The sequence below is a fragment of the Vicugna pacos genome, chromosome 12 (genome assembly GCF_048564905.1).
Source record: "Vicugna pacos chromosome 12, VicPac4, whole genome shotgun sequence".
Taxonomy (NCBI): Eukaryota; Metazoa; Chordata; class Mammalia; order Artiodactyla; family Camelidae; genus Vicugna; species Vicugna pacos.
Genome location: NC_132998.1, coordinates 31,999,962 through 32,025,883, shown reverse-complemented (window position 1 = coordinate 32,025,883; position 25,922 = coordinate 31,999,962). Strand labels below are relative to the sequence as shown.

Sequence of the window (25,922 nt, the reverse complement as noted above, 5' to 3'; positions counted from 1 at the left end):
ATTTTACAAATGATGAAATTAAGACTCAAAGTAATTTATTCCTGAGGTCCCACAGCTTGTATCTGTTAGAACTGGGACTTTATAGAACATGGTTTCATCCCAGGGATACTGAAGCAAAGACTGGATGACTTCTTAAAAGGTATAATGGTTTATACTTTCAAAAGGGAGCAAAAAGTAAAAAGGAACCACATTTAAAAATTAAAGATGCAGATATTCAACAGCTGAAAAATAAAATATCAGGCAGGGCAAGTAATGAAATAATAACCCATGCAATTAAAATAGAAAAGAGAAAAACAGAGAAATATGAAATATAATTCTAAATGTAAATACAGGATCCATTCCTAATCTCAGTTAAGATCAAACTCAGAATATGCTGGAGACACTCAAGTAATTGGAAGTCTTCATTAATTCTTTTTCTAATAGAAATGATGATCAATTAACATGTAGCAAACATCTCTGTAATAAGCAGGCATCCCCTTTTCCAAGGGAGGAAGGGCCTGGCCAACCCATTTCCACGCTTTTGTTGAAAAAAACATCTGAAGACATAAATGTGAATAATACTCTTAGGAGACATGATTGAATGATAAAGAGTTAAAAAAAAAAAAGGATGGCCTCTGGACTTTAGGTCCACATAGACCTGCGGTGGAATATTCACTTCTACTACTTTATAACTGTATCATCATAAACAAGTTAATTGGCTTCTCTGCACCTCAGTTTCCTAATCTAGAAGGCCACTTGTGAGAGATGCTACAGAATGTTATCAAGCAAGCCTTCTCAAAACACACCCCAACCAGGGAATTATTATTCTTCCATTTTTTTTCTCAGGGAAGGTTTCCAAGAGAAAATACTTTCTCATTTATTCCCTTTCCAAATCTGTATATAGACTCCATATGTCTCTTTGGTTTGAAATGCATGAGAAGAAATATTTGTTGTATACCCACATGGATGGGTAAGTTAATAGATGCTGAAAAATGGAAGAGCATTTCATATACTGGAAAAGACTTATGGAAACTCACACAATCTGAAAAGCTAATGTGTGTTCCAGTTCCCGGCAATTATAACTAGTTTTAATTATGACAGAGAGAAGAGTAACAGGAACCAGACTGTAGAGATTCTCAAACACCATGTTAATGAATTAAGATCCTGATAAAATCAGCACATCTTGCATATCACTAAAATCTCATAATTTGAAATGTGTTCTACTTTGTCAAAAGATATTCTGTGGTCATGCACTTGTCATCTCTACCATAGCCAAATACTTACTCTTTTTACAAGCTAACTGACTAAAATCCTACCAGTTTCATATATGGCTTTGCCTTCTCTGCTAGGCATAAAGCATTCTTTCTGAATGATGACTCATATTATAAGATTTGAAATAAAACTCTTACAATATTTTTTACAAGTAGCTACTCACAAAGTCAGAAAGTGCAGAACAGGATGTTTTGAGAAAGAAACAATCAGAGAGTAAGGAAAAATTCTTAGGAAGTAAAACTGATAAAATATAAAAATTAATAAAGAATTTGAAAACAGAGAATGAAAAACCAAAGAGATGGAAAAAATGAAAGACAAAGAAGATGAATGTAGGAACTCCAATATCCAATAAATAAATACTCTGAAAAAAAAGAAGTATAAAAATGGAGGAAGAAATAAATCAAAGAGAAAAATAGAAAAAGTATTTCCCCAAGCTGAATAAGGATATAATCTTGATATCAAAAGGGACAACTTACGTGCACCATGATACAATTTAAATGTTAAATAATCAGGTTGATTAGAATGAAAGAAACAACACAATCACAAGGATATTAACCAACTCACGTGTTTTAAGTGTATATCTCCATTATTGCTAACATTCTTTAACGATAAAACAGAACTAGGAAGAGAGATGATAGTATTTACAACCAGGGTTACAGTCTCTCTTATGCTAACCCACAATTTCCCAGTTATTTAACTAGGTTAGATTATGGTGGTGTGTTCCCACATCGCAATGCTTCAACATCATTATGGAAACATATCACTCCATATAAATATGGTATAGCCATATAATGGTATGATAATAAAATACAATTAATGTATAATTCAGAGGAAAAAGGGAGGAGTAACTCAGGATCTGAGTAGCAAATGAATAATTTTCAAGGATTTCACAAATTGTATAAAATGATATTATAAGTCTTAAAATTTGAATATCAACATTTTCTGGTCCCAATTTATGCCCTCCCATTAAGGGCAACCACCAGGTCATCACCCATTCTGGACTCAGCTCACATTGCATACAGGTGATGACATAGAGATCTCATCTTGCCGAGCTGATGAAACAAAAATCTAGGATCTAAGAAGTTTTTGGATTCTAGAGCCTCTCTAAAACACAAGCTATATGACTCAGCCTTCAAGGCATGGAAAATTCAAACCATGAGGCTTCAGAGAAAAGTGCAAAGCAAAAATGACCAAAAGGACAGCTTACAAAGTCTATGAGGTGAAGCTAACCAATATCACAACCTAAATAGAAAGAAAAGTACATGACGGTAAGATACTAGGCAATTGATGGAGTGAAATAAAAGAGAAGCCATCTGATTTTATTTTTAAATGCATTTTCTTTCCACTGGCCAAGAGCCTTGATAAAAAATTAAAATTAGTATTAGCATTCCATCTGTAAATATAAATATGTAACTGAGACTCACTGGTTAAATTTTTGCAGTGTCAGCCCATGGACAAAACTTGGCCAATGTCACAGGATGGAACCTAAATGTGCCCAAGCCTGACAATATATAAGTAGATGTGTAGCTAAAAGAAGAGAGCAGGTGAAGAGGGAGAGAGGTGAAAAATGAAAGAAAGATCACAGGAGGTAATATCCTCATTTTCCAAAATAGAAAGTCAAGAGGTACTGCCTAAAATTGATGAAACATAGCAGAGAAATATAAAATTATTATATAATGTTATTTTAGTACAATATTATTTAAAGCCACCAAGCTAACCAGTCAAAAGATTATCATAAATTTTATTATAAAAAAGAGCCAATATTTGGAGGAAGAGAGAAGGGAAATAAAGATAATGTAAGGGATCTTAATCTTTACTCTCAGAGAAATAAGACACATCATTTAAAATGAATGAACCAAGAATAGAGATATATGTATTTAGAAATGTGGTAAGTTTGAGATTCACACTGCGGTGTGACACATTCAATATTTATTGAATGCTTGCTAGGAAGCAGGTACTGTGATAGGTATCAAAAATGTATATATAACTGTGAAACATTAATGTAGAAATAGTCATATAACCAGAAAATTAACATCATTTGTTAAGTAATATTTTAGTAATAATGTTAAGGGGCTTTTTTTTTAATCATAGAAACTAAATGTAGTGCACACAGAATAAAAATTGGGATTCTGAAACCTATTTTCCAAAACCAAAAACCCAGGTAAAAGAACACAGATAGATAAGAACTTAAGAGTAATATTAGAGATACTATGTAAACACATATGGAGGTCTCCAGTTTCAAGATTACTAAATCTACACTACCACCACCCAAAAATGTAATAGTGGATTCAACCAATTCAATAAAAGAAAAAAAATCAAAGGATTATAAACATTGACAACTCAGAGACATATTACTATTATTTGTAGATGATACAATTGCCTAACTAGAAAATCAACTTAAACATTTCTATAAACCATAGTGTAATTCATAAGATAACAAGGTATAGGGTAAACATGTGAAAGTTAAGTTGTCCTATCTACCAGCAATAAGCAGTTAGAAAACACAATAGGGAAAATATCTATTCACAAAAGAAACAAATATTGTAAAATAAACAGGAAAAAACAAGTGTATATAATTGTGTATTAAAAAACTAAACAACTACTTAACAACATAAAAAGAGACTTGAAAAACATATATATTTATATCATGATCCTGACTGGGATGAGTCAGTATTGAAAAAATGCCAACTTTCTCCTAATTAATCTCTAAAATTGACATTGTTCCAATCAAAAGCTTATTGGTGGATCTATAACTAACTATTAATCTTAGAAAAAGCTACCTATTACTATTATAAGAAAACATAGGGGAAAAACTTCATGACATTTGATTTGAAAATGATTTCTTGGATATGACACCAACAACAACAATAAAAACAGATAAATGGGACTAAATCAAAATTTAACACTTCTGTGCATCAAAGGACACAATCAACAGAGTGAAAAGGCAAACTATGGAATGGGATGAAATATCTGAAAATAATATATCTCATAAAGGATTAATTTTTAGAATGTATAAAGAATTCTTACAACTCAAGAATAATAAAATAATTCATTTTTAAAATGAACAAGGGACTTGAATAGACATTTATCCAAGGAAGATACACAAATGACCAACAAGCATATAAAAATATGGTCAACATGACTTAATCATTAGAGAAATGCAAATCAACATTACAATGAAATGTCACCTGAAGCCCATTAAAATAGCTAATATTAAAACAACTCAGAAAATAACAAGTGTGATGAAGATGTGAAGAAACTAGAACCTTTATGCATTGCTGGTGAAAATGAACGAGGGAGGACTATGGGAAACAAGATAGTCGTTCCTCAAAAAATTAAAAATAGAATTATCATATGATCCAGCAATTCCACCATAGTGTATATATTAAAAAGAATTGGAAGAATACGATAGTGTATATATTAAAAATAGTGTATATATTAAAAAAGAATACCTCTCAAAGAAGTATTTGCACATCCATATTCACAGAAGCATTATTCACATAAGCTAAAAGGTGGAAACCATCCAAGAATCCATCAATGGATAAATGTATAATGAAATGTGGTATATAGATACAATGGAATATTACTCAGTCTTAAAAAAGGAAGAAAATTCTAACACATGCTATAACATGGATAAACTTTGAGGACATTATGCTAAATGAAATGGCCAGGTACAAAGAGATAAAGACTGTATGATTCCATTTGAATGCAGTACTTAAAGTAGTCAAAATCATAGAGATACAAAGTAGAATGGCGGTTGTTGCCAAAGCTGGGGGCAGGAAGAAATGGGGAGTTGTTATTTAATGGGTACAAAGTTTCAGTTTTGCAAGATTAAAAAGTTCTGGATATTGGTTGTACAATAAGGTGAATATACATAACACTACTATATATTTAAAATGGTTAATATATTATATTGTTATGTGTATTTTGCCACAATATTTTTGAAGTTCAATAGGGAAATGTATGCAAATGTAACATTTAAAATCAATATAGGAAGGCTGGACTATTCAATGAGTGGTGCTGGAACAACGGACCATTACTTTGGGGTAGGGAAGAACCCAGGATAAATTATAGAATTAAAAATACACACACATACACATCACATTTATATGTATATATATTTATTTATACACATCTATTTATTGTACATTTACAAGCATACCTTGTTTTACCATGCTTCACATAACAGTTCTTCACAGATTTTGTACAAATTGAAAGTTTGCAGAAACCCCGCATCAAGCAAGTCTATCAGTGTCTTTTTTTACAACAGCATTTGCTCACTTTGTGTCTCTGTGTCACATTTTGGTAATTCACAATATTTCAAACTTTTTCATTATTATTATATTCGTTGTGGTGATCTGTAATCAGTGATCTTTGATGCTACTATTGTAATTGTTTTGGGGAACTTCATGAACTGCGCCCATGTAAGAAGGAAAAGTTAATCAATAAACGTGTGTATTCTGACTGCTCCACCAACCAGCCTTTCTCTGCCTCTCTGTAGGCCTCCCTGTTCCCTGAGACAAAACAATATTGAAATTATGCCAGTTAATACAGTGGCCTTTAAGTGTCCAAGTGAAAGAAAGAGTCGCTTGTATTTCACTTTAAATCAAAACCTACAAATGATTAAGCTTAGTGAGGAAGACACATTAAAAGCTGAGACAGGCAGAAAACTAGGGCTTTTGCACCAAGCAATTAGCCAAGTTGTAAATGCAAAGGAAAAGCTCTTGAAGATAATTTAAAGTGCTACTCCAGTGAACACACAAATGATATCAGCCTTACTATTGATATAGAGAAAGTTTTAGTGGTCTGGATAGAAGATCAAACAAGCCACAACATTCCCTTAAACCAAAGCCTAATTCAGAGCAAGGACCTAACTCTCTTCAATTCTATGAAGTCCACGAGAGGTGAGGAAACTGAAGAAGAAAAGTTGAAAAGTTTGAGACTAGCAGAGATTGGTTCATGAGGTTTAAGGGAAATAAAGGGAAGAAGCTCTCTCCAAAACATTAAACTGCAAAGTGAAGCAGCAAGTGTTGATGTAGAAGCTGCAGCAAATTATTCAGAAGACCTAGTTAAGATAAGTAATGAAGTGGCTACACTAAACAACAAGGTTTTTCATACAGAGAAACAGCATTATGTTGGAAGAAGATGCCATCTAGGACTTTCATAAGTAGACAGGTGAAGTCAATGCCTGGCATCAAAGCATCAAAGGACAGGCTGACTCTCTTGCTAGGAGCTAATGCAACTGGTGACTTTAAGTTGAAGCCAATGGTCATTTACCATTTCCAAAATCTTATAGCCCTTAACAATCATGCTAAATCTACTTTGCCTGTCCTCTAAAAATGGAAAAACAAAGCCTGGATGACAGCGCATCTGCTTACAACATGGTTTACTGAGTATTTTAAGTCCACTGTTGATGCTATTCAGAAAAAAAATATTTTCAAAATATTACTGCTCATTGACAAAGCACCTGATCACCCATGAGCTTTGAAGGAGGTGTACAACTCATGCCTGCTAACACAACATTCATTCTGCAGCCCATGGATCAAGGAGCCATTTCAACTTTCAAGTATTATGATGTAAGAAATACATTTCATAAGGCTAAGCTGTCAGATAGTGATTCCCCCGATGCATCTGTAAAAAAGTCAGGGAAATGAGTCATCATTCTAGATGCCATTAAGAACATTTGTGATTCATGGGAAGAGGTCAAAATATCGACGTTAACAAGAGTTTGGAAGAAGTTGATTTCAACACTCATGGATGACTTTGAGGGGTTCAAGACTTTAGTGGAGGAAGTAACTGCAGATGTGGTGGAAACTGCATCAGAACTAGAATTAAGAGTGGAGCCTAAAGATATGACAGAATTGCTGCAATCTCATGACAAAACTAATGGATAAGGAGTTCTTATGAAAGATCAAGGAAAGTGGCTTCTTAAGATGGAATCTACTCCTCGTAAGATGCTGTAAAGACTAGTGAAATGACAACAAGGGATTTCAAATCTTACATAAATTTAGTTGGTAAAGCAGCAGCAGGGTTTAAGAGGGTTGACTCCAATTTTGAAAGAAGTTTTACTATGGGTAAAATGCTATCGAACAGCACTGCATGCTACGAAGAAATCATTCACGAAAGGAAGAATCAATTGACGTGGCAAATGTCATTATTGTCTTAAGAAATTGCATCAGCCACCCCAACCAGCAGCAAATACCACCCTGATCAGTCAGCAGCCATCAACATCAAGGTAAAATCCTCCACTAGCAAAAAGATTACAATCTACACTTTCTTATCCATTTATCCATTGATAATCACTTAGGTTGCTTCCGTATCTTGGCTATTGTAAATAAAGCTGCAATGAACATGGGGTGCATATGTGTTTTCAAACTACTGTTCTCATTTTCTTCAGATAAATATCCAGAAGTAGATTTGCTGAATTGTATGCTAGTTTTATTTTTCATTTTTGGTGGTACCGTCATACTGTTTTCCATATAGGCTGCAACAATTTACATTCCCAACAATAGTGCACAAGGGTTTCTTTGTCTCCACATCCTGGAGAACACTGGTTGTTTGTTGTCTTTTCAATGATAGCCATTCTGACAGGTGTGAAGTGATACCTCATTGTGGTTTTTGATTTGCATATTCCTGACCATTAGTGATGTAGTTATGTTGAGCATCTTTTCATGTGCTTTTTGGCCACCTGTATGTCTCCTTTGGAAAAAATGTTTATTCAGGTCTTTTGCCCATTTTTAATCAGGTTATTTGTTTGTTTTGATATTGAGTTGTATCAGTTATTTGTATCTTTTGGATATTAATCTCATAGGATATATCACTTGCAAATATCTTCTCCCATTCAGTTGGCTACTTTTTCCTTTTGTTGATAGTTGATATCATTATGCAAAAGCTGTTTAGCTTGATGTAGTCCCATTTTTTATTCTTTTTTCTTTTTTCTGAGTGATTTCTACTACTCTGTTTTCAAATTCATTGCATCATCTAATCTACTGTTGATTCCTTCTAGTGTATTATTCATTTCAAATATTATATTCTTCAGCTCTGCCTGGTTCTTCTTTATATTTTCTAACTCTTGTATTAAACTTCTCACTGTGTTCATCCATTCTTCTCCCAAGTCCATTACCTTTATGATCATTATCCTGAACTCTTTGTTAGGTAGATAGCTTACCTCCACTTCACTTAGTTCTTCTTCTGGGGTTTTGTTCTGTTCCTTCATTTGGAACATATTCCTCTGTATCCTCATTTTGCCTAGTTTTCTGTGTTTATTTCTATGTATTAGGTAGGTCAGTTACATTTCTTAATCTTAGTGAAGTAACCTTATGTAGGAGACATTCTATGGAGCTCAACAGCATACTCCCCTCGGTCACCAGAGCTCTGTGTTCTAGGGGTATACCCTATATGGGCAGCATGGACCCTTCTGTTACGGTGAGGCTAACTACTGTGAGCATGCTGGTAGGCAGAGCTGGCCCCAGCCCAGTTGGCTGCTTGGCTCTGCCTTACGTGGTAGCTGTCAGCCTACTGGGAGGCAGAGCCAGGTCCTCATGCAGCTGGCTGCTCAGCATACAGGGTTCCCAAGGCAGGGGCTGTCCTTCTGGTGGAAAAGGCCAGGTCCTAGGGTGGCTGGCTGCTCAGTCCTGGGGTTCAAGGACTGGTCCTGACCTGTTGGTGGGCAGGCAAATCCCCAGCACTAATAAGCTGAAGGGAAGACTCCAAAATGGTGCCGATGGTACAATGAGCTCCCAAAAATGGTTTGCTGCCATCATCTATGTCCCCAGGTGAATGCCGGTTGCCTCATGCCTCTCTGGGAGGCTAAGATCAGCAAGTAGGTTTGAACCAGGCTCCTTTCAAATTACTGCCTCTGAGATGGGACTTGGAGTATGTGAGATTTTGCACATGCCCATTAAGAGTGGAGTCTCAGTTTCTCACAGCCCTCAGGCTTTCCTATATGCAAGCTTCACTGGCCTTTAAAGCCAGACTTTCTGGGGGCTCATCAGCCCAGTGCAGTGCCCTTGGGCTGGGGAGTCTGATATGGGGCTTGGACCCTTTGCTCTTTGGTAAAAACTTCCGCAATTGTGATTATCCTCCCATTTGAGGGTTGCCTACCCTGATGTGCGGATCTTGACTATACCATGTCTCCACTCCACCTACCCATCTTATTATGATTCTTTCTTTATCTCTATAGTTGTATAAAATCCTTTCTGCTAGTCCTCAGGTCATTCTCATAGATACTGGCTCAGTAAACAGTTAAATTTACAAGGTCTTCCTACTCTGCTATCTTGAACACATGCCAGCAATAAAGTACTTTGTAATTAAGGTATATACATTGTCTTTTTAGACTTAATGCTATTGCTCACTTAATAGACTACAGATAGTGTGAACACAACTTTTATATGAACTGGGAAACCAAAAAACTCATGTGACTCACTGTATTGTAATATTTGCTTTGTTAGGATGTTCTGGAACCAAACCCACAATGTCTCTGAGGTATGCCTGTATATTATATGCTATTTATTTATTATACATTTATTTATATATATTTACTTACTTTATTTATACATATATATGTATTTTAGTTCCGTAATTTATCTTGGGTTTCTCTTCACCCCTAAATTAATTATACATATATATATACATACACACATATATATACATATATGAAACATATATATATGTGTGTGTATATATACACATATAAATATATGAAGAAAACATGGTAGAATATTTTTATAATTTGGTGGTTGGTCAAGGTCAGCCTAAGCAAGATATAAAAAACAGAAGCTTTAAATAAATATATAGACAGATTTGGCCTCATAAAAATGAAAACTTTTGCACATCAAAAAAGAAAACATAAACTAAAGGGCAAGAAAAAGAATGAGGGGAAAGTTTCAAAATATTCTTAACAAAGTTTTGGTATCCAGAACATACAGTCAAGTCTCACTTTCATGGTAGTTTTGTTTTATAAAATCACCATGAGCACTGAACTAGCAAATACTGAATCATTGTTTCTAGGGGAAATACAGACAGGGTTAGGTTCCTACAAGTCTTTGGTCATGACATTACCATCAACTGATCAATATATAATCTTGTTTTATATGTTTTTGATTAAATATAACTTATTTAAAATATACTTTTATTAATTACATCGAACTCACAGCCAAAAGCACTAAAACTCATATCTGAACAAAACTTCTCCATAAGGAACATCACAATCTTCCTGAGCTTCTAAATACACACAGAACTTCTACAGTACACTGGGGGTCACTTTAAAAATTGAAATCCCCAACAGAAGCACAATTTTTTTAAAAGTAGCATTAAGTAAACTATGAAAAGGGTAATTATTTACAGCATGAGAGCTGAAACAGGTAGAGCTTCACCCTATTCAGCCTCTACTAGGAATGTGTATATCAGGTGACCCAGATTTTTCACTACTCTGTGCATGTCCATGAACAACCCTGAAAGCACCACAGCCGTTGATTTTGGGGTTACAAATAAATTTCAGCAAACAGGCAAATCTTGCAAATATATAATCCATAAAAAATTAGAACTGACTATTAAAATACACTTATAAATCAATTATTTTAAAAATAAATGGTAAAAGAAGTAAGTGTGCAATTCACACAAGAAGAAATATAAATGCCCGATAAATATCTGGAAAAAAATTCTTTCTCAATAATCAGGGAAATGAGACTTAAAAACAACAATGAAAAAATAATAATTGATATCCTTTTATAAAAACAAAGATCATAGAACAACAATCACACAATTTCATTCCACAGTACCTTCCAGTGGTCTCTACCTAATCCTCTTAAAAGAGCAATTTAAATGATTAAAGATAATTCAACAAAAAATGCCTAGAAAGACACAAACTAAAATGAGAAATTTTTTTTTTAGTTTTTAAAAGGAAAAAAATGAATAGTGAATAGTGAATGGTGAGTGAATAGTGAATGAATGAATGGATAGATGGATGGATGAATGAGATGAATGAATGAATGAATGAATGGATGAATAGTTGCAAGCAATAATTTTCAAACTATTCTATGGAAATTTATGGTGCCATAGTGAGTCATCATGACTTTTTACAGCTCATGGCATTTGTTTTTTTTAACAAAATATAAAATCTTTATCAGAAAATCAGATCCACTTTTGTAAATAATTCAAACAATGTGTAAGTACATAAAGTAGAACATTAAAGTCCCTCTAGAATATTAAGCCTTAGATATAACCATAAGTATTACATATATTTTAAGCAATTACATGAGGTTGGTTTGTACTATAACCAGTTCTATAACCAGAAAATCATACCAGTTCTATAACCAGAAAATCATACCAGAGTCACCAGTGCTGTTTGCAGAGGCCAAAAACTGAACAGAAAAAGATGAATTTGCATTTATGTAACAAGAAATTTACACAGAAACTTGCATTTATCTTGTAAGATCTTCATAACAATCCTATAAACAGGAACTAGCCTCTTTATTTTAAACAGTAGGAAGCAGAGGGTAAGTTACTTGTCCAAGATTATACAGCCAATAAATAGCAGTCAGGACAATTACTTGAACTAAATTGAAGGGCTCATCAGGGAAGAAAACATACATAATTCTTATTTTATATAATTCACAGTACCTGGCACAAAATTAAAAACAACATGAGGGTAAAATGCATGTTGATATTATTTGCTGCTCTATACCCTGCATATAACAAATGGGTCAATAAACATTTTTGGATCAAATGGATGGATGAATGCATAAGAGAACAGGGAAATGTGGATGGATTCTAAGTGAACTGAGATTTTTATCAACCAGCAATTTTTGTAGTCTATAGGATAAATAATAAATATATTTAGCAGCTCAACCACCCTGAAAACACAATGTAAAATAATAAATCGAGTACACATTAGACTAGAGTGACATCAATAATTACTGATATTTTCATTAACAGAGAAATGCTACAGTGAAAAATACTGAACATTAAGTATAAAGGCTTATATTACTCTGAGAAACTGGGTCCTCTTTAAAATTTTGTTGTTAATTTCATAGAAAAGTATTCAAGTGGGTTTTGGATAAAAAATAATAGATATGCAAACTTGTTAACAAGTTAATCTCTTGAAACTCAGTTTTTCCAGGTCAAGTGAAAATACCACCTACCTGGCAGGTGCTAGGCACTCAACAAATGCTATATATAATTATTCTTAATATTACTATTCTCACCACCATAATAGTTTCCTAAAAATGCAAAATTGAGCATTTCCAATGGTAAAGTTTTAGTTCAATTATTTTAAAAGTTATAAAAATGATTGCATAGAATGTTAAAAACCTAGATCAAAAGAACATTTAACAGTAATGTTAAAATGCATTTCTCTGTAAATGAAATATCTACTGACCTAATTTCTATAGCCAATTTTCTATATAAATTTACTTTAGTCTCTGTGACAAATCACCACAAAATTAGTAGCTTAAAACAACATTAATTTATTCTCTGACAGTTACTGAAATCAGAAGTCTGAAAGAAGTCTTACAGGGCTAACATCAAGGTGTAAGCAGGACTGGTTACTTCTGGAAGTCCTAGGAGACAATCTACTTCCTGACTTTTTTACTTTCAAGAGGTCAGCTATACTCCTTGACTCATAGTTCCTTCCTTCATCTTCAAGCTAGCAATATAATACTTTTAAATTTCTCTTTGTTTTCCTCATCATATCACCTTTCTTTATTAAAAGGATCTTATGATCACATTGGGTCCATCTAGGCAACCTAGGAAAATCTCCCTATCTCAAAAACCTTAACTTAATCACATCTTCAAGTTCCTTTTGCCATATAAGATAATATATTTACAGGTCCTAGAGATTAGAACATAGACATTTATGGAAAGAAAAAGGCATTATTTTGTTTATCATTGTTCATCCTTTGCCCTCAAAGATTCACATACATCCACATGTAAATCCATTTGCCCCATCTCAACATCCCCCTCAAGTCCTAACCCATTACAACATCAACCAAAACTCAAATTCTCATCTAAATTTCATCATCTCAAAGGTCCCGTATCTCACCGTCTAAATCACATATGGGTGAATCTCTTGATACAATCCATCCTGAGGCAGAATTCCTCTTCAACTGTGAATCTTTGAAACTAGAAAACAAGTTATTTGCTCCCAAAACACAATGGTAGGACAGGCATAGGATAACAATGATAGGTATTCCATTCAAAGAGGAAGAAATAAAAGGAAAAAAAGTGAGTCAACAGTCACAAACAAATTAGAAAACCAACGGGGCAAATCCCATTAGATTTCAAGGCCTAGGAATAACCCTTTGTGGTTCTCAGTTCCATCCTCTGGGACGTCAACCCCATTCTCTTAGTATTACTTTCTATTTCATAAAAGTTAATGTATATTTGCAACTGAGCAGTTAGTAGTATCAGCCTGTTTCTTGCCTGTAAGAATCCATTCCTTTAGGAATCCAACAGCTTTCCTTTACTTTTTCTTCTCCCTGCTCCTTTCAGTCCAAGATGGCAATGTCTCTGCTGATATACCAAACTCAAAAACCTTTTGGTATCTCATGCATGTCACAGGAATTCATTCTATTAAATAAATTAAACAGATCTTCCCTGGATAATCCCATCTCTGGATTGTGCTAAAATGAATGAAATCTGTGAGTTACACATCTAATAACTTCAGAGAGCCCTCTGAATGATTAATAGTCTGATTTTTTTTTTATCCTACTGAGGTACTAGAAAAAAACCTGATCCAGCCACACTTTTGGCTTTCTCTCCAGAACATACTTCCTTAATAGTGCATCTATAAATTTTAGCATCTTTTTCCAGTCTAGATAGGCTGACAACATCCTCAGTCGTCAAGTCCTGGTTCCTTTTTGCTTAAAAGTCTTCATTTAGTTATGCTCTTTCCTCTCACCTTTTGCTATAGACTACAAGAAGAATCAAACCACACCTTCAAAACTTTGCTTGGAAGTCTCCTAAACTACATATCCAAGTTCATCACTTACTAGTTCTGATTTCCATGTAACTGTAGAACACAATTCTTCCACGCTTTTTGCTACTATATAAATAGTATCTATTTTCCTCTGGTTTTCAAACACATGATCTTCCTTACTTCTCAGTCCTTATCAGAAGCACCTCTAGCATTCATATGTCTACCAACTTCCATCTGTGATGATTTAGGTATTCTCTAAGATAATATAAATTTCCTCTACATTCTCCTCACTTTCTCTTGAAATCTCACCAGCAGTTACTTTAACACCCATGTTTCTACAGACATCCTGTTTATGACAATTTAGGTATTCTCTAAGATAAAATAGATTTTTCTCTACCATATCACTTCCTTCTGAGCCATACTGTTAGAATCCTTAACATTTATATTTCTGTTCAAGCCAATCTAGGCTTTTTCTGTCATGCTACTCAAAATTCTTCCAGCTTCTATCCACTGCTATCCAATTCCAAAGCTACTTCCACATTTTAATGTATTCGTTAAAGCAGCAACCCCTCTTCCAGATACCCAAAACTTAATAGGCTTCCCAGGGCTGCTGTAACAAATTATCACAAATTCAGTAGCTTAAAACAACACCTCTCTGACAGTTCTAAATGTCAAAAGTCCAAAATGATTTTCACTGGGCTAAAATCAAGGTGTTGGTGAGGCTGGTTCCTGCAGGAGGCTTTAGGGGAGAATCCATTTTCTACTTTTCAGCCAAGTATATTCTTTGATTCATGGCCACATCACTTCAACCTCTGCTTACATCATCACATATCCTTCTCTGGCTTTGACGTCCTTGCCTTCTTCTTATAAGGATCACTGTGCTTACTTTGGGTCCACCTGGATAATCCAGGATATCTCCCCATCTCAGGACCCTTAATCACATCTGCAAAGTCCCTTTGCCATATAGGATCACATATTTACAAACTTTACAGATTAGAATGTGGGCATCTTTGGGGGGAATTAATCTGCCTACCACAGCCATGTTCATTATTAACTGAATTCTATTTAAAATGTTTAACCCCATATTTTCAATTACATAGTTTTAAGCACTGCCCCTGCTGACTGCCCATCTTACTGAACTAACACTTTTGTCATTTCCACATTTCAAATGATGGCTCTTTCAAAAGTTTTGGCAAGAAGAAATTCAGCAACAGAAAAAGATTATGTACTGTATCACAAATTCCCAAAGCTGTTAATATCTGAATAATTCCTTAACTCATTATTATTGTTTGGAATAGTTCCAAAGTATGTAGTAGTTTCATTACAGGGGGAAAAAATTAAATCCCTATCACAAAACCATAACTATTCTGCAGTTGAGAGATACTTAGAGGATGATCTCAATTTCAAGGATGAGAAATATAGGGCCCAGGGAGATTGAATAATTTACCCAATGACACAAATTCTTATGTAGAGAAGAGGAGCATCAATTTATTTTAAGAGTATCTAATGACTAACTGTACAGAAATCTCTTCTAGGAGCTGCTGTATTTACATAAAAAGAATTTCTTACTTTTAGGTCCAGGTAGATTTTTTATTTAGCCATTTGAGCTTCTTAAGTACTGAAGCAAATGCTATTAAGATAATTTTCTAACATATAGTCCACCAAGACTGAATCACGACTGACCACTTGAACAAACTGATCTCTAGCAATGAAATTGAATTAGCAATAAAAAAAACCCTCCCTACAAATAAAAGTCCAGGACCAGACGGCTTCACTGGGGAATTCTACCAAACATATAAAGAAGAACTCATACCAGTCCTTCTCAAACTCTTCCAGAAGACTGAAAAGGAGGGCATACTCCCAAACTCATTCTGTGAAGCCACCATCACCCTGATACCAAAACCAGGCAAAGACACTACCAAAAAAGAGAATTATAGGCCAATATCACTGATGAACATAGGTGCAAAAATTCTTAGAAAATATTAGCAAATAGAACCCAACAGCACATGAAAAAGATTATACATCATGATCAAGTGGGTTTCATCCCAGGGACACAAGAATGGTTCAACATATGCAAATCAATCAATGTAATACATCACATCAACAAAAGAAAGGACAAAAGCCACATGATCATCTCAATCGATGCAGAAAAAGCATTTGATAAAATTCAACATCCATTTATGATACAAACTCTCACCAAAGTGGGTATAGAGGGAACAATATCTCAACATAATAAAAGTTATATATGACAAACCTACAGCCAGCATAGTTCTCAATGGTGAAAAACTCAAAAGCTTCCCACTAAAATCTAGGACAAGACAAGGCTGCCATTATAACCACTCCTATTCAACATAGTCCTGGAAGTCCTAGCCACAGCAATCAGGCAAGAGAGAGAAATAAAAGGGATCCAAATTGGAAAAGAAGAGGTAAAAGTGTCACTATATGCAGATGACATGATACTATATATAGAAAACTCTAAAAGGTCCACACAAAAACTACTAGAAATAATCAAAGAATTCAACAAGGTAGCAGGTTACAAGATTAACGTTCAAAAATCAGTTGCATTTCTTTATACTAATGATGAATCAACAGAAAAAGAAAGTAAAGAAACAATCCCCTTTAAAATAGCACCCAAAGTAACAAAATACCTAGGAATAAATTTAACCAAGGAGGTGAAAGACTTATACATGGAAAACTATAAAACACTGATTAAGGAAATTAAAGAAGACTTAAAAAAATGGAAAGAAATACCATGCTCCTGGACCAGAATAATCAATATTGTTAAAATGGTCATACTGCCCAAGGCAATCTACAGATTTAATGCAATCCCTATCAAATTACCCAGAACATATTTCACAGAACTAGAACAAATCATAATAAAACTTATATGGAACCACAAAAGACCCAGAATTGCCAAAGCATTACTGAAGAGAAAGAAAGAGGCTGGAGGAATAACTCTCCCAGACTTCAGACAATACTATAGAGCTACAGTCATTAAGACAGCATGATATTGGTACAAAAACAGACATATGGACCAATGGAACAGAATAGAGAGCCCAGAAATGAACCCATAAACTTTTAGTCAACTATTCTTCAACAAAGGAGGCAAGAATATACAATGGAATAAAGACAGTCTCTTCAGCAAATGGTGTTGGGAAAACTGGACAGAAGCATGTAAAGCAATGAAGCTAGAACACTCCCTTACACCATACACAAAAATAAACTCAAAATGGATCAAAGACTTAAACATAAGACAAGATACAATAAACCTCCTAGAAGAAAATAAAGGCAAAACATTATCTCACATACATCTCAAAAATGTTCTCCTAGGGCAGTCTACCCAAGCAATAGAAATAACAGCAAGAATAAACAAATGGGACCTAATGAAACTTAGAAGCTTCTGCACAGCAAAGGAACCATAAGTAAAACAAAAAGACAACCTACAGAATGGGAGAAAATTTTTGCAAATGAAACTGACAAAGGCTTGATCTCCAGAATATATAAGCAGCTCATACAACTTAATAAGAAAAAAACAAACAACCCAATCCAAAAATGGGCAGAAGGCCTAAACAAGCAATTCCCCAAGGAAGACATACAAGTGGCCAATAGGCACATGAAAAAATGCTCAATATCAGTAATTATCAGAGAAATGCAAATCAAAACTACAATGAGGTATCACCTCACCCCAATCAGAATGGCCATCATTCAAAAGTCCACAAATAACAAATGCTGGAAAGGCTATGGAGAAAAGGGAACCCTCCTACACTGCTGGTGGGAATGCAGGTTGGTGCAGCCACTGTGGAAAACAGTATGGAGATTCCTCAAAAGACTAGGAATACACTTACCATATGACCCAGGAATCCCACTCCTGAGCATATATCCAGAAGGAACCCTACTTCAAAAAGACACCTGCACCCCAATGTTCATAGCAGCACTATTTACAATAGCCAAGACATGGAAACAGCCTATATGCCCATCAACAGATGACTGGATAAAGAAGAAGTGGTATATTTACACAGTGGAATACTACTCAGCCATAAAAACCGACAACATAACGCCATTTGCAGTAACATAGATGTTCCTGGAGAATGTCATTCTAAGTGAAGTAAGCCAGAAAGAGAAAGAAAAATACCATATGAGATTGCTCATATGTGGAATCTAAAAAAAAAAAAAAAAAAAAAGAACATAAATACAAAACAGGAACAGACTCATAGACATAGAATACAAACTTGTGGTTGCCAAGGGGGCGGGGGGGGGTGGGAAGGGACAGACTGGGATTTCAACATGTAGAACAGATAAACAGGATTATATTGTATAGCACAGGGAAATATATACAAGATCTTTGGTAGCTCACAGCGAAAAAAAATGTGACAATGAATATATGTATGTTCACGTATAACTGAAAAATTGTGCTCTACACTGGAATTTGACACATTGTAAAGTGACTATAACTCAATTTAAAAAAAAGATAGATTTCTAAATACCTAGAGGAATTTCAGGTAAGATTCATCAGACTCATGAAAATAGACATGTTTTCCAGAATGCTACACATGATGGTTATCAGGCCAAATACTCTTGTTGGTCTTATCACTTTTAAAAGTCTTTAGGCCCTACAAGAAATATACTTTCTAGTTTCTCTGGAGACAAGGTAATTAACTCAGTGGTCTAATGGAAGCCTGAGATAAGTATCTTGTAATATATGTTCATGACATAAAATTGCTTTTTAAAAAATTGGTGTATCCTAACTTTTATTTTTTAAGCACCTAAATTAAATTATACTGTATCCAGTGCTACCTATTCCTTTCAACAAACACCAGAACCACCTGGATATGTTTGAAAAGTTAGTTTGATTACTAAATGTATGTTAGGCTTATTCTTTTTGCTAATTATAAATAATACAGACATGAAGTGGAAATTTTAATATAAAGACTTTGGACAGGCCAGTAAAAATTGCTATTGGTATTAATATTGGAATTTGAGTGGTTGTAATCAAATTGTGACAGAGACATAAAAAAATGTAATGGTTTATTGGGCACAGTTGCTTCATATTTGCTAAAGAACAGAAAATAATATTTTTGCGGTATAATGAATTATTTTCTGTCCTAGATTATTTTTTCACTCATACTGTATGTAGTGACACATACATACCTTTGTCATTACACTGTTTTTTGTATTAAGAGCTTTTTAGTCTTCATGTAGACATATTTTCATTACAGTTGCAAATTTCCTAACACTGATTTATTTTACTTATTTCTGAAACTCTTTTAAGGGCTTGTGATACATAGTACACAACAAAAATTTGAAGGTGATACAATAGAATTGAAATTGACTTAATGAATAGTAAATGTATTCAAAATTGTAATTGATATTTTAGTGTTCTGGTCTTAGTTTTGGATAGTACTGCATAATCCTCAGTGGCACACATTATTCTACAATGTTCCGTTGTGTCAAGAAAAAAAAATCACTGACTATACTTTTAAAGAGCCCTCATATGCTTCCTTTTAAATAATTTTTACTATTATTGTATATAAATTGCTATTTAATTTCAAAATAGCATTCTTTAAAATGAAGTATTAAAACCTCATAAACAACTCAATTTTTCTTGAACTAGCATCATGACCAAAATAAAACAACCACATAAAATTATGTAAAGGATATGCTTGCATATGTATAGATGTACAGCAAGTTATATAAACATTTTACTAACCTTTAATCGAAAAACAATTACAAAGTGAACAAGACACTATTTGGATTTTCAGAGGGAATAAAAAGATTTACTTAAAACTTAGGCAACTATTTTTATGTTTTATTGTACCTTAAGAAAGCAAACCATTACCTGTGCAAGAATGGGGAAGCCAAGGTTCCTACATCCATTACAAGGAGTTAATGCTTCCCAGAGTCCTGAGGGCCCACAAGTGTTTTCATCATCATCATCTTCTTCCACTTCTCCTGATGACAAGTTTATTGTAGATGAAGTTCTCTGAAAATAAATTTATATTATACCACTATATTATTTCAATGTATATATGATATCAATGTTATTTAGATATCTTAACATCAAATAAATTACATAAATTTCTCGTGGTGTATGTCAGCAAGGAGTTAGCTTAATTCTAGCCATAGTTATGTGGCTGTGCCATGTAAAACAGCCAAAAAACATGTATAGTTCAATTCTAAGTTGTAAGTAAAAGAAAATTGAAAGTGAAAAGACTAGGTGAAAAAGACTGGTAAGTTCATAATAAAGACTAGGATATGAAAGTGATCCAAGAAAATATATGAATAGTAACAAATGAGAAAAAATTTATGATTTCTAAATGCAATGAGAGGAATAGCATGAAAAGACTTTATTGCCATAAAATTGCTAAAAAGCTCATTCTTTTACAATGTCACTAAAAACGTAGTCTCTTTTTGAAAAAATAAACTTCATAAATGTCATACATATAATAGGGGTAATAACTTTCAAAATTAATAATAGGACTTCCATGCTCAACATACATATTTAATTTTGCTACTTCCCAAATCTCACTTAAATGACAGCAAAAGGTTTGTAAAAAATGGTCTAAGCCATAAGGACAAGAACACCTGGAGGGATGTTAGCAGATGAGCAATATCAAAGAAACTTTTAAATAATGACAAACAGATGATTTATCAAACTGACTTAGCAACTTGAGGAAACTGAAAGCAAAGTGCCTGCATGAAGGAAGAATAGGAAGCAGGTCTATTCATGATTCACATCTTCAAAAGGGCTTTAGAAGCAGAGAGACTGACTATCTGTGAAGGTATAGGTGCAGGTGGGGCTGAAACAGGATGGAAATTTTATATTAGAAAGGGTTAGACCCCAGACCCATCTTCTTCTCACCCAGCCAAGAAACTAAACCTGACAAGAAATTGTACCACCTGACAAGAAATTGGAGGTTTAATTTCTGGTGAGGTTGAAGGAAAGGGATTATGAATTCTAAGAACTCATGCACAATGAGCCGAGGGGTGCCTCTCTAAAAACAGTGGAATTCAGTGAATATCTATGTAGTAAATGAAGATTCTCAACCTATCCCAGTGCCTTCTCACATTTGTCTTAGAGAACACAGCAGCTAATCTCATATCCCTTAGGTAGGAGATGAGAATCTATTCTTCTCTGCAGAAACTGACCTCTCAAGAAAAATGATCCATAAGTATTCAGGAAAAAGGTGGGGGGTCTATGCCTTAATGCCTACTGTAAAGCTCACCTCTCAACAAGCTCTACCCACATAAACAATTCCTAATGTTTTAGTTAAATACAAACAAGAATACAACAATCACCATTTGAAGGACCGTTAACAGACCAAAACAAATATACAGAAAAAAGTTATAAATGGTATCCTCAGCGAGATAGAAACTATTTGCATCCTTAAAATAAGAACAGAATGCTACCAAACAAATAAGTACATGAAATCCAATAGAAGTGTTGAAAAATTAGTCTGAGCAAATTCCCCAGAAGACTGAACAAAAGATCAAAAGAAGTTACAAGTTAAGAAAACTAGAGAATCAAACTAAGATTTCCATGTAGAGGTGAAAAGAAATTGTCAAAGTAATAATGCAAGAAATTTTGCCAGAACTGAAGAAAAATCTCATATTCAAAGAGCTTCCTGAATACTTAGCAGGCTGAATTAAAAAAAAAAAAAAAACAGGAAAAACAGTAAGTTTGTCTAAAAATATCCACAGTGTTGTGTTCAGCACAGCACTGATAGATTATGATTACTCAAGTTAGTAAAGATAGTTTACATACCCAATTGTAAAGAGCACCCATCTCCCTGCAAAAGCTGTTGCTTTTAAAAATAGAATGACTTTATGACTACTTTTTGCATTCACATCTAAAATTTCCCTTTATCAGCTTTCAAGAACTGAGAAATTATGAATTTTAATTATCCTTCAATCAGTTACTGTCTCTAAGATACAATAATAACAATAGCTACAATCTATTGAGCACTCTATTATTCATTATTTTAATTCACACAGTACCTTGAGGCAAATACTAAACTAAGGCACAGAGAAGTCAAATAAAACCCAAGGTCGCAGAACTGGTAAGTGGCAGAAAAAAGATTCTAACCCAGAGTGCCTGACTCTAGAGCAACTATGTATTTGATTAGTGCTGTCTCCAAAAATGAATAGAATGATCAAAAGGGCACCTCCTTCACCAACTCATGATCAGTTACTGGTGTGACCATCAAGGTTGACATGTATCGTACCATAAATCATTATATACTTGGTGAAGAATTATCAACATTTTATATGTTAATCAGTTCTTTTCTCACTCTGTCTCATTCTGCTTCCCAAAGAAAAACTCTGTTACTGCCCATTGTACAGCAAATAATATACAAATCTCTTAATATGACTTCAAGGTTTTATGGTCAAACTATTTCTCAACGCTTCTTCTTATTCTATCTTACTCATTCCAGACTATAACCAAGTAGAATTGTTCACCCTTTCCTAATCATGCTACATACTTTTGTTCATGCCTCACCTACCTCCATCTTACACAGCTATTGTAGTGGTTATAAATTTAGGCTCTAAAATTAGTCCTGGACTCAAGTTCTAACTTTTACTTATTAGCCAACTTATTAGTATGATTCTCAACAGAAAGGACCACTGTCAGCCTCACTTACATCAACCATGCAGTGGGAAGATAATACAGTAGTAATTCCCTCAGAATTTCTTCCTGATAACTAAATGAGGTAATAAATATAAAGTGCCTGACACATAGTAAGGTTTCAATAAATATTAACTACTATTTTTAGGTATTATTCTCTCATAACCCCATTGAGTCCTCAAAATAAACTTCAGCTTTCACCTCTTATATATTTTTTTCCAGATTTCCCACAAAAAGAAATGATGTTCCTTTCTTCTGAATGTCTTTCTGTGAATTTGTGTATTACATTATTTCACATATACTTTTTAAAATTTTTAAAATTATAGTTAATTTACAATGTTGTGTTAGTTTCAGGTGTATAGCAAAAGTGATTCAGAGATATATATATATATTCTTTTTCAGATTCTTTTCCATTATAGGTTATTACAAGATATTGAATATAGTTGATATTGAATATAGTTCAATATTGTAAGATATTGAATATATTGACCTGTGCTATACAGTAGGTCCTTGGTGTTTAGTTTCACATACACTTTGTAATGATACATGGCATAGTGGCAAAGAGCAAAAAAAAGCTTTGAAGTCAAATACATACACATTTAAGTCCTGGCTCTGCCACTTGCAAGTTGTGTGACTTTGAGCAAATCACATAATCTTACTAATCCTCAGTTTCCTTATCTGCAAAGTAGGCATAATAATAATTCCTACTTGATAGGGCTGTATGAGGAGAAAATTAGTTGCCTGACAGTCACTGGTAAAAAATAATCAATAAATGTTGCTATCTTTATTATAATATTTATCCTGAGAGAGTTGCTAACACACAGAGAACACACATACACACATGCAACTTACTCATCCTAGTTAACTGTGAGTTATATGAAAGTAAACATTGTCTTACTCACATTTTATCTCTTACACTGTGTTGTGCAAAATGCAATTTAATAATCATTTATTAAATAAATCATTAAATGAATAAATTTCAAACTACCATTTACAATTGACTACCTAGAAAATTTTACTGATATCAAAGGGTGTATATAATTGCATCGCAAATATCTTTATTGTTATTTTTGTTTCATTTTATATTAACCATTGCCAATACCATTAGCAGAAATAAAATTTATCAGTGGTTTAGTACTGCCCCCTAAAGACTGTACAGAAGTTAACTGTGTACAACCATAGTTTTCTACTTCACTGTTTTACAGTTAAAGATGCCTGAGAAAGATTTTATCAAACTAAATATAATCTTCAATTACATATAGCAAGAAGCTACATGAACAAACGCTTAAGTTCAGAGTTTATTTCAAATGTTTTCCAAACTTTTTACTGGAGATTCAACTATGTTCCTAAAGTTTCAGATGTCAGGAAATTCTTCCATAGAGTATAGACCTAATTTACACGGTTTGAGACTATTAGCTTTCTTGGTTAATACACAGTAATTATACAGGAGAAATACTGGGCAAGTTCTACATTGTTTCAGATAATAAAAGTCATAATACATAAATATCATGGGGAGACAAATTTGAACTCACTAAAAGAAAAATACTTCTAAAATAATTACATCAGTTTAACATCAAAGAATTAGAATTTCCTTGTGAGGTGAGATATATATATATTATATTTATAAAACATATATGATATTAGATATATTAAAATTATGTTTATGTAAATACTTTAATATATATTATAATATATTATTATATATGACAGTATAATTATATTATATATAATATGTTTTATATATTTTATATTAACCATAATTACATTTATATAATAACTATATATACATTAACATACATATGTTTATATAATAACTATATAAGCATTATTATATAATAATTACATATAATAGTGCTTTATAGTTTAGAAAATGTTTTCAGATATGGAAGAGCCCAATAAAGTAGGATACGAGTTATCTCTATTTTACAAGTGAAAAAACAAATGCACGTGATGTTACTCAATTTGAAAGATCATTCTACATATGAGGGAGATTATAATCCAAGTCCTCTGACTCAGGTTCTATAATCTTTCTACCACACTACTAATAAGAAGGAAGCTTCTAATTACTAGAGCTTTTTGAAGGGACAATAGATGTTCAAGATATTCAGAATATCCACAAAAGAATTTGTTATGTGATAGTTTATAATTAATGGCCCTTAAAGTCTTTTTTTTTTAACTCTAAAATCCTGTAATCTAAACAATTAAAGTGTATATAGTTTAGGAAAAGGATCAAGGACCAGCTATGATCCCACAGAGCCCCTTTAATCCCCTTGGTCAATGCACATCTTTAGAAACATGGTGGCAGTAGGGGAAGGGAAAAGTCTGAGAGTGTTTATGTCCTGTCCAAAAGTCCGTGGAGGAAAAGCAGAAACCTAGAATGCTCAACTCAGCCAGGATATAGGAGGGCACTGTGTTCATGGGGAAATGGGATGATGGAAAGCGACAAAGCTAGTCCCTCATCCCATTAGAAATGAAAAAAACAAACCGAAAAGTAGGAAAACAGTCTAATAGAATTGACAATGCAAAGGGACCAGGCAAAAAGGCAGACTCTAGGAAGTAGGCAACTCTCAGAAATGGAGAGCAAAACAAAGGAAGATCTTCTGGAAGAGGCATCAGTAATCTAGACTGCCTTGTCGTAATAGCCACAAGTCTTCTTGTCTTTGTTTTTCAAAAATGAAGTTGATCCATTAACTTTTAACAAAACTTAAAATAATACACGCTTATTGCAAAACAAATGATTCAAAACAAAAAGTTATAAAGGAGAAAGTTAAGCTTTCCTAACTTTATTCCCAATGCAAACATTCAGGGCATATTCTTCCAGATTTGTATTCTTGTCCAATGATTTTGTCAGAATAAATTGGTAAAAATGCAATTGTATGCCAAAGAGTGTTTCCAATTTAAACTCTGTGTATATTGTCAATGTCATCTCAAAAACACTCTTCATGCTGTGACAAGAGGAAAAATATTCTTATATGAGGTGAAATTGTTACCGTCTTCCTTAAAAACTTTTAATAGTTTTTCATTGTTCTTTGGATAAAATTCAAAATTCTTAATATGATTCAAAAGGCTGTGTGTTTGTCCTTACTTGCTTCTCTAGTTTTGTCCTATCATGACCATTCTTCCTCCCCTTTG

The 25,922-nt window shown here is 33.7% G+C and overlaps 1 protein-coding gene across 4 annotated transcripts in view; it reads right to left on the bottom strand.

The window, feature by feature from the left end:
* ANKS1B (ankyrin repeat and sterile alpha motif domain containing 1B) overlaps positions 1–25,922 on the bottom strand; it is an 862,484-nt gene that overhangs the window by 642,258 nt on the left and 194,304 nt on the right. For all 4 annotated transcript variants that reach the window (XM_072973193.1, XM_072973192.1, XM_072973191.1 and 1 more), the window contains exon 9: positions 20,004–20,147. In XM_072973193.1, the coding sequence (XP_072829294.1) occupies positions 20,004–20,147 (144 nt within the window). The remainder of the gene's footprint in view (positions 1–20,003; positions 20,148–25,922) is intronic.